The sequence below is a fragment of the Lepisosteus platostomus genome, chromosome 18 (assembly GCF_059453375.1).
Source record: "Lepisosteus platostomus isolate fLepPlt1 chromosome 18, fLepPlt1.hap1, whole genome shotgun sequence".
Taxonomy (NCBI): Eukaryota; Metazoa; Chordata; class Actinopteri; order Semionotiformes; family Lepisosteidae; genus Lepisosteus; species Lepisosteus platostomus.
In genome coordinates, this window is record NC_142628.1 from 13,655,302 (window position 1) to 13,665,908 (window position 10,607).

General features: G+C 45.0%; 1 protein-coding gene across 2 annotated transcripts in view; it reads right to left on the bottom strand.

The window, feature by feature from the left end:
* The window catches only part of slc39a13 (solute carrier family 39 member 13), a 28,566-nt gene extending 18,639 nt beyond the window's left edge, over positions 1-9,927 (bottom strand). The window contains exons 1-4 of one of the 2 annotated variants that reach the window (XM_088610998.1): positions 9,762-9,927; positions 7,373-7,529; positions 5,716-6,077; positions 196-312 (exon numbers count right to left, since the gene is read on the bottom strand). In XM_088610998.1, coding sequence (XP_088467124.1) covers positions 196-312; positions 5,716-6,077; positions 7,373-7,416 — 523 coding nt within the window. In that variant the 5' untranslated portion in view covers positions 7,417-7,529; positions 9,762-9,927. The remainder of the gene's footprint in view (positions 1-195; positions 313-5,715; positions 6,078-7,372; positions 7,530-9,761) is intronic. The other variant, XM_088610999.1, reaches the window with a different exon arrangement.
* Positions 9,928-10,607: the final 680 nt, after the last annotated feature.

Consider the following 10,607-nt stretch of genomic DNA (forward strand, 5'->3'; position numbering starts at 1 on the left):
TATTTTTTACCCACCCTTAGTGTGCAGAATTCATATCCTTCACTCTTCACTTATTTTGTCCCCTTTAAATTATTCATTCATGCCAATGGAAATCCTTAGGTCTGACTTGTGCAAAGCACTGTAAAGGCTGTGGCAGGACGGCGGGCGCCCCGATTGATCGGTGATTGAGTCGATCGGGTATTGAACAGTGGGTACCTGTGCCAGTCCCGTTGCAGGAGTAGGCCCATGCTTCAGGCAGGAGGTGGAGGAACACATCGCCGAGCAGCCCGCCGATGGCAAAGCTGAGCAGCTGCTTCAGTCTCTGGCATCCGGCTGAAGTCAAGGAGGCACGGTGGAGAAAAACGACAGGGAGATTCACGGGTTACCTGGAGTCCGAGAGAGCCTGGCTAGTCCAGAGACTAGCTCTGGAGAACTCCCTCCTTCAACAGCAGAGCTCGCAGACCAAAACTGACAAGTGAAAAGACTCTCCGAATATCGGTGAAGACATTAATTGAAGTGCCCGGTGGCGGTCTCTCAACCCTCTTGTTGTCAATAAAGGATTCAGACGCCTAAGAGAAAACTGCACTCGGAGAAGTGCTTCAACAGATTAGTACAACACGACAGGTTACTGTACTTGCCAAGTAACACAAAAGGCACTAGGCATTTGCTCAGACAATACGATGCTTGCACACAAAAGTTACATTGCACAATGCATACAAAACGTACAAGATTGCGCACGCGTGGATTATCACATGCAAACTTAACTCTAAATAATGCCGATTTTCTAAAGAGAATATGAACAACTCTAAGGAATACACAGTTGGAGGGTGCAGATGATTAAAAAGAAAATCAAGCACATTAATGCATAATATTCCCATCCAGAATTTGAAGGAGTTTTGGATTCAGCACAGAAGAGTAACATTTACCAACAACATCTGGCTGTTTTGGTAGTTAGAAGCTAATTAATCCAATGATCTCATATGGCTGTTTCTTTAAGGATGTCTGGGTATCGGCTTCAGCCACGTGGCTGGGTAGCTTGTTCCAAAGAAGGGGACTCTTATGGTTTTAAATGTGTGTGCTTCTAGCTTCCACTTGTATTCACCTCATTGCCCGTCTCTTTTTACAACACGTACGAAATGAAAGAGACAAAGGAAAACAAAGATAAGCAGACCTAACATTAAAGTTGTCCAAATGCTCAAAGCAGGAAAGAGGGGCAGAGAGAGAGAGAATGAATAGGCTAGGAAACATCTCCTTTGTCTCACCTCTAACTGGTACTTAGCCCTGTGGCAGAGAATAGAGAAATCTGCTTGCTTTCAAATCCTCACTTATGACAACATCACATCATTGTGCCACATTCACCCTAATTCCAGCATAGAGGCCTAACCAGCTCGTTCAACTTTAAAAAAAAAAATAAGTATGGTATTTAAAATAAATGACAGATCGCAGCAGGAGACAAGTGCTTAAAAAAAAACCAAAGGCTTCCAACTAAAGCCTTTGAACACCAGGAAGAAGGCTCAGAAATTGTACCCGTCAAAGGAGGATAGCACTCAGCTCATTACTGAACAAAAAAAATACCCAGGGAATGTAAGAGGACAGCTTTGCATATTACCTTCAGCCTCTGAGCATTTCCCTGCTTTGTCTGCAGTTTCTCAGAAGTGTCAGGAGATAATCTAGCCTCGACAGGCAGCTCGATCACCAATTCACATTCCAATTTCAAGGTCATCGTCCCGATTTAACGAACCAGCATTTGTAAAAACCTTAGCTCTCCTCCCTGTGGGTTCACTCCTCTCGCGATTCATTTCTGATGCCCTGTCTGATCAGAATAGTACACACCTGCGTCTGCATAAATAAACACTGCAGCACACAACTCCCAAGGAAAACGACTCTTTGGAAATCAAATGCAAGGAAAACCGGGGAAATACAGGGTGCTGCACAATTTTAAGGGCATCGTGTCGCCTACAGCCTGCAGCGATGTAGGATAATCATTTCATTCTACACTTTGTACCAACCCTCTTTGGGCATTCAGAAAACCCCGGATGAAATTTGATTCCAGAACTGTGCCTAATTTATGTGCAACAGGAAAGCAGAAAAAGACAAACAGTCTTATTTGCTTTAGTAAAACTGGTCTTCAACAGGTTTGTGCCCCGTTTCGATTAGTAGCCCAGGTGTTTTGCTGCACAATGGAGATTTCGATTGCATCACTCAGTTTTCATATCTAGGACTCTTCAAAACTGCCTTCAGAATATAAACAGTGACAAGAAAAGTCAGTTATGTAAATAATTACTTAGCAGAGTTTGAAAAATGGAAGAAAAACTAGTTCAATTATATTTTACAAGGATTTACGGTGTAGAGCCCAGAACAGAAAAATTAAAAACCTTGTACTTTTCTCTCCCCTAAACAATGCCGATATTGAAGGATGTTTGTCAATTGTGTAGCTCATGACATGTTTTACTCTTCCTACACAGGAAGCCTACACACACACACAAACACGTCTTGGACTTATAAAGTAAGCCCCACAATCGTATGAAATTACAGGCATCGATACCTCTTGGAACAGGTAAAACACAATCCAGATCAAGAAACAATGAATCCCTGGAAAGCCTCAAATTCTAACATACCACCGGGGAAACACACAATCCCACAGGCACCACCATGTTAAAGTCACAAACCCTGCCTCTTCTTAAAAGGCTTTTAAGAACTTGCATCACTGAGAGCCTGAGAAGCTCCTATTAGGCATAAATGCTATACTGTGTCCTAGTGCTCTTTTCATACTCTGAGGGGAGAGAAGTGAATTAAGTTGCATTTTTCATACAGAAGACGTTTATACAAAGTTCAGCAATGAAAATGCTCCAGCTCTCTTCTTCAGATTGCCAAATGTGAGACATACTTCCAAACACTAGAAGATCATACCCGACTACTCTACTCCATCCAGCTTGATTGTAATACACAGCATTCACAGTGTGCCCAGATACACAATGCACCATGGGGATCTGGGACTGAACCAGAGAAGTCATGCATTCCAAATGCCTAACGAGCCATTAATCACTTTTTGTTTAACATCCCATTTATCCACGACAAGGCCTGGTTTAGAGACTCCCATTTCAGGGACTGCTCCAGCAAGGGTGAAACTGGCACTTGCCAAATACTTCCCAGTAACAACAAAGAAATGCCAGGTCAGATATTCCAGGTAGGCAGTGGCTGTGGATTTAGCACAGACCCAGAGTTCAGAGAGCACAAACTAGGCATCTGAGCATTCCACTGGTCTTTATGAGTCGCGGGCTCTGCTGACTTGCTACAAAGAGGACCTTGATTAATTCCAGACACACAAGTATAAGCTGGCTTGATAAGTCATTCATTACCTGTTCCTAGGACTGCTTTTAGGATGATGAAATTAGTATACAACACTATCTGGCAGCAAAGATTTGACGAGGCTAATAGCATTGCTCACGATAAAACACTTAAGAGAGCCTTTTGTTTACCCAAGATTAAAAAAAAAGGTTCAGGTCTCATTCTCAAAAAAATTTTTTTTCTTTATAGTATTGCATTGCATTGTGCTTCATGCAAAGCCTAGAGATACAGTATATTCTAGATGTTCCAATCCCCCCTCACAACTGACATTGGCCAATAGCACTGACTGGTTCACCTTTCCCCCTTTCTTCTAACTGTGCCAAACATTAAAGCTAATATCGCCCTTCACTCATCCACAGGTACCAGTGACAATGAGGAATGACTGCAAGGGTCAGTGAGACTTGCAGTCTGATAAACACAAGTCCATTACCCATCTTCAGATATCAAGTACATTAGTACACGAGATCCTAAAAAAGAAAAACATAAAGAACAAAAGTTAAAAAAAACTTTAAAAAAAAGACATTACATTTTAGTCAGTTTTGTTTAGTTAATTAGGCGTTAATGTTAATGTGGTTCATTAAATTGAAAAGGCATTGATTAGGTAAACAATTAGGTAAACATTGTTTAACCTAATCACTGTGAATTTGGACAAGATTTTTGATAAATTTGCAATCTGGACTAGAAATCTTCCAAACTCAAATTAGCACTCTATAGGTGTATGAGCAACATGTCACCACCCATGTCCCCCAGAATGGAGTCTGACAGGGATAATATAATTTCCACAGATGCATTTTTTTTTTAAATCAAGCATTCAAAAGGACAGATCAGGCAAAATACAAAATAATATACCCAGAAGCATTGAATGCCAAGAGCTTTCCATGAAATTATCTATTCACAAAGATTAGCAGGACTGCTCATCTCTTAAGCACTGTCCCTCAGAAAAATGTGCTTTCATTTCTGCCTTTGTAAAATATGAAAGTCGACAGCATGAGTCCGCCTGCAAGTTCGCACTGTAAAAACATTTGAACTTTAAAAAAAAGAAAGAATCCACTCGCCTGCTTTGCAGGATTACAAATCTTCTAAACACAGCACAGCGGCCAATCCTGACTCTCAATCACAAAGCAAAAACTACTTTCCAGGAGCGAGGTCTGTTCTGAAGCATGGAAGCTGAAAGGCTCACAAAGCGATTATAACCTGACAGCGTCATTCATTTCTTCATTTCATGGCAGTACAGTGTTTTTCCCCCCCTCCATCTGTGTGAGATTGGAAAACAAACTACATGGAACATTCTGATCTTTTCTTACAAAAGTGGACAAAATAAAAAACACAGGCCACTGGTCACCGGACAGCCACTTATTCCTAAAATCGGTCACAGCAGCCCTAGAGCCTGTCCCTCTCCCCATCCTAAAGCAGAGCAGCCAGTGCATCACGCTACTTTGGAGACACCGGTCAACCCACTAAATCATATGCTAGCAGCCACATCACCCTGCAACTCACAGCTGGCAGCCCCACTGAAGCTCAGCAGCTGTGAGCCTGGTCTGTACCTTGATGGGAGACCTCCTGGGAAAGCTAAGGTTGCTGCTGGAAGAGGTGTTAGTGGGGCCAGTAGGGGGCGCTCACCCTGCAGTCGGTGTGGGTCCTAATGCCCCAGTATAGTGATGGGAACACTATACTGTAAACAGGCACCTTCCTTTGGATGAGATGTAAAACCGAGGTCCTGACTCGGTCAGAGGAGGGGTGTTACCCCGGTGTCCTGGCCATATTTCCCATTGGCCCTTACCAATCATGGCCTCCTAATAATCCCCATCACTGAACTGGCTTCATCACTGTTCTCCTCCCCACTAATACAGTAGCTGGTGCACTCTGGCTGCTGGTGCATCAACCAGGTGGGGCTGCACACTGGTGGGGGTGGAGGGGATCCCCATTACCTGTAAAGCGCTTTGAGTGGAGTGTCCAGAAAAGCGCTATATAAGTGTAAGCAATTATAATTATTATTAACCCACTCAGCACATTTTCCTGCTGACTCAGTGATTTCGTTAGATGCTTAGGAACAGCTTATTCATCGCATGCAATAGGAGAAAAGCATGGCTGTTACCCCAGGACCACGGAACCGGATTGGCAGCCCTGTCTTTGCACCACAACGCACCTTCAAGTGCTGCCGACGATGCTGCAAAGACATGCTTAGGTCTGCACACCGTTCTGTCCAGTTCCATGAACAATGAAGTGCTGGGCAGATGAACTCTTGCCAGGCCTAGCCGGACAAGAACTGTGAAGAAATGCCACCAAACCAGCAGCCGATAGCTCGGAAAGCGCAGGCGAGTTCTTCACGCTCCGTGCCATCTGTGTGCGCGCGGGGAAGGGAGACGGCTCAGGCTCACCGGGACGTACCGTCAGTTTTCAGGGCTGCCCCAGCCTCAATGGGGATGACGAGCAGGGGGAAGATGCCGCTGAGCCCCACCATGAGGGAGCCGATGAGGGAGAAGACCCAGGCGTCCGCCCGTTCCGCCTTGAAGAGCTCGGAAAGCAGCCGGAACCCCAGCAGCTCCTCCACGCACCAACCCCAAGGGCCCCCCGCCGCCTGGACCACCGTGGCCTGGGACATCTTCTTAACGCTGGGCCTGTGGCTCAGGGCCCCCGACGAGATCAACAGCAGGGCGGCGACAGCGGAGAACAGGAGTGCCACAGGCCAGGCAGGTCTCTGAGCTCTCATTCTGATCCAGGCAGGACTCACGCCAACACGGGTCTCGGCACTGCAAAGACAGGAGCACGGCCGGCCAGTTACGCAGCGGCAACAGCTGTAACCGTGCTGGGCTTAATCCGTCAGGGACTCAAGCCGATCCGAGCCTGCCACATGCAGAGCTTTTAACCAAAGGGCAGGGGGAATGAGTAATTGCAGACAAATTTTCTGGCGTTTACTTTCAGGCCCTGCTGATACTCAAAACCTCCGCCTCACGGCACGGTTATCTCCGACCTTGAGGAAACAATGCAAATGTCAGACTCAAAATGCATAAGGAACACTGCAGTGTACATTTGCCAGCACAAATTAAACAAAGCCCTGTTCAGCTGGGGCTCCTGCAGGTCAAGACTTGTAACTGTAGTGAGGGAGAGACTGCAGGGCCTAAGGCTCCTGCTTGGATGATCTCTTTTTCAAATATGTAAGGATGAGGTTTCTTGCCTCTGGCTTAAGGAATCAAAGGTTGCTAAATTCCTGGGGTTTAGAACAGCCCCAGCAAACACCTTTTCTTCAGACTTTTCTTCCACAGAAAAACTTAGCTTCCCCTGCTTCTAAAAAGTAAGAGTAGCTCCACATTCACTTCACCTGCACAGTTACAAACTGTGTTTTAAGAATGACATGCTTCGACAAAACTAGGAAAATCACAGTATACAGTATGTCAGAGAACAACAAGCTGCTTAGTTAGTTCCTAGGTATTATGTGGAAATAAACTGCTTAAATATGCTTGTGGGCAGAGTACAATCTTTTGAGCTGTAAAACAGCACATCACTGACACCTCCTTCCAGTAAATACTGTACTTGCGCCATCTCCAGCAGAGCAAAAATGCACACTGATGCCACCTCTCTCTCTCTTAACCCAAGTGCGAAAAACCCAGACGATCTACTGGGCGGGTGAAATAACCACCACATATTTCAGATGTAATAAATGTAAGTTTGGTTTTATTCCACAGATTAAAACCAAGAAGAGTGTATGATTGCATATACTGAAATGGAACATGTAATCAAATTCTATTCCAAAGTACTTACCAAAGGTCAGCTGAATAACAGCAATAACAATAATTAGGATGACATGGGAAATCTGGAGAGTAGTGAGAGTGGTAAAAAAAAAGAAATATTCTGACTTTGCTTACAGTCCAACAACATGAGGGGACATCAATACTCATCTGATTAATTTGCATATTGATTTAACCCAAAGAGACCCTACTCAGGTCCATGCATCTTTAATTTTCCCTGGAAAAAGAAGCACAAGGAATTTAGCCCTTAGACAGAATTAACGAGCTTTAAATAGCATCCCAGTTTAACTCAGACTCACAGCAGAGTTCCTACTTGCTCGGCTATTATCGTCAGAAATTCCATGGAAACTGGGTGATGATGACATCATAATGGAGCCGCCAAATAAGGAAGTCAGATCCAGAGCCAATGGATTTACAGAGGCTGAGGTGATGATGGGATAGAAACAGACACGGGCCCTTTAAATTAAGCATAGGAATGAATAAATTATATAAGTTACAGCATGATAATGAACACTATAAAATATACAACCATAAAAACTGAATATTAAGTTCAGCTAAGGGTCATGCCCTGCCTTTCACTAGTATCTAAACTAATGTGCAGTTATTTTCCCCCGCCTTGGACTTACAGGAGTATAACTGGACACAACAGAGCATAGTGTATATGATTACAGAAAGACCTTCAGTGAGCTCACATCATCACAGGGAAGCATCAGGCTATGCGCAGACGCTGCCAGGTGAAGCCGAGTTAGAAAAACTCTGCAGAAACCTCCCACCTCTCGTGTCAGGTTTGGACCTTCAATGAGTTAAGCCATCGTGAAAATTGGTCCCAAGCAGGCCTGGTTCTCAGCAGGGACAGCCCTCCCCTTCACAACTTCCAGCCGTGCTGCAGGGCAGTGGCCCCCACTGACAGAGCTACACCGGAGGGGTTTCAACTTTGGGACCCCCCCCAAGCTTGGAGAGAGACGTTCCACCTCGACTGACGGGCCCGGTTCTGCTCTGCTCGCGACATCTCCCAGGACCCTCCGGAATGAATAACCGGAGAGACTTGAGACGGATGACTCGAGCTCACTCAAAACTCCTACGTTCTCGCTAGAAATCCGCGCAGAGAGAGAGAACCCGAGCTCCATGTTTAACCCCAGAAAAGGACGCGGACAGAGCCCACCAGCACTGCACTGCCCTTCCTGCCAGCTTTTTGTTTTTTTAAAAAAAACTTTTCGATTAGTTGGGAGTTCAGCCTCTGCGGCTCCGACCCCTATACAGATCCCGAATTATCTCATGAGACAGAACACTCCCCCCCCAAAAAAAAACCCTTTCCCTCCAAGTGTTCTGACTCTGTGAATGCTTTCAGAAGTTGGCCGAAGTATGCATTTGTCCCCTCTACTGCAGATCGGGAGTTGTGACTCAGGCGTAGCTGACAAAATGATCTGTTCACACTCGAGACTTCACGTCTCATCAGTCAGACAACCCCCCCGTTATTCGATAATGCCGTTTCATTTCACAGCTCGAGTCTTCCTGCGTTTGGAACTTACACTGTAAAAAGCGTTTTGAATTATTTTAAGTTTAAAAAAAAATAAGGATGTAGTTTCAAGGCCATGCGTGTGGGTACCAGCACCTCCAACGTTATTTTCTTTCTGAGTCGTGTCATTAAAAAAAAATAAAAGGAGCATTTAATGTTTGCCATCCTTTAAACACGAATAATGTTCAAATGGTTTGTGCTCGAGTTAAGATTTGCGGTAGGGTTTCCTTCAGTAAATACATCCTGACACGGTGGTACTGTAGCGTTCAGTTAACTTCGATTATTACTGCCCAGTGCTAGACAGCGGTACTCTTAATGTCGTGGCCTGGTCATGGGTGTCCTTCAGTGCAGCGAGTCGGAGTGTTTTAAAACTGGGACGTGCAGAACTCTACACGCCCAGGGAAATACTTACAAAGTAACATCACAGTTTGAATAAATAACGGGCGCAGATGATTAATTGACCGCTGTCATAAATCCAGTGTTACCGAGTCTGCACCTAGCGTGTGATTTCATTAGCTACACTTTATACAGTGGTAAGATGCGGTTTGTCGAGGAAAACCATTTTAAACTTAAAATAAGTTTCCAGTTTCTCGCCCGTTTCTAACATTTAGCAAACCAAATGTTAAAAAAAAAAGACAAAAACTCTTGCAAGTCAACGCATTACCTTGCATTTAACGTTATTTGGGATAACATGTTAGTTTTCACTTTTAAAAACTACTTTCGTTACATCAACGTTTCACACAGTCCAGGTTTTTTTTGGGAACTGCGGCTACTGCCAATACAGTTCACGGACGTCACGTAGGCGACCCAGAAAATGGAAGAAACCGTGATTTATGGATACGTTTGGCTATATTACACGAAATACAGATTTCGACCTCGCATGAAAACAAGTTAGACGCGTCAACAAAAGTAACAGTTCCCAGAAAATAACTTTTTCTTATTTTAAGTCCTCTTTTTTATATCTAGAGTGCAGCAGCCTCCAATGAAACGAGAGATCTCCTGTGATTGGTAGCAACTTCATGGAATACACGCTCGCAGTAAAACAACAAATCAACAACAACAAAAAGTTACCAAGTTCAAACGCATGCATTCATGCACCTTATTTCGGTACGTCGAGACTGCGCCGCGTTAAAAGCGTCGCGGGTTAAATGTGATTTCTCTCTTTTTTTTACCCTGCTGTGGCTCCAGGGATCGCTCCAGACTAGCCCTGCCATCCAGCTCGCTGATGCAGAGGCGCTGCCGAGCTGTCTGCTCGCTGCAGTCTCATGCGGTTTGAGCTCCACACTCCAGCTTTCCCTCAGCTCCTCCTCGCAGCCACGTCTCCTCGCCCGGAACCAAACGCCCGCACCCGCGGAACTATTTGTCTCCTTGTTTCCCGGACGACCCCGGGCAGGCGGGGGGAGAGCGGGCAGGCCGGGGGGGCCTTTTAAGTGGACGCACACTTCCCTTCTGAGGTCCGCTGCTGTGTTTCTCTCGCATCCAAGCGAGTGGTCTGGCCCAGGGATTTAGCGTTTAAGTAAAACGCTCCGTTTTATTTATTTAATCAGCTGTAGGTGTTATTTAAACTTGCTGTTTAAACCCCTCGAATGCCTAACGGATAAAGATAACGTTTGTTGTGTGTGTGGAGCGGCTATGCTATAGCTTTAAATGGCAAAGGGGACAATTGCGACTACGCCACCTAGTGTTATAGAGGACTAGACTCTCGATAGTCGGGATGGGTTCCTCAGAGTACCAGACTGGGTAAAAACCGCTGTCAGTGACAGAAAGCACGAAGCGTTCAAGCCCATCTAACAGGTTTATTCACAGTCAGAACAGTACTGTTCATAATTAACAAGAGTTAATTACAACATAAAAAATACGCTGGCGAGTTGCACCAGTTGCCCAGCGAGAACACAAGCAGCAGTTTGCAGGGTGGGGGCGGGCTCACAATGAACTTTTAACACTTTCTGTGTTCAAGCGAAGGTAGATTATCCCGAAAAGGGGGAAAGAAAGACTAACAAGAAGATATAACCGTCTTC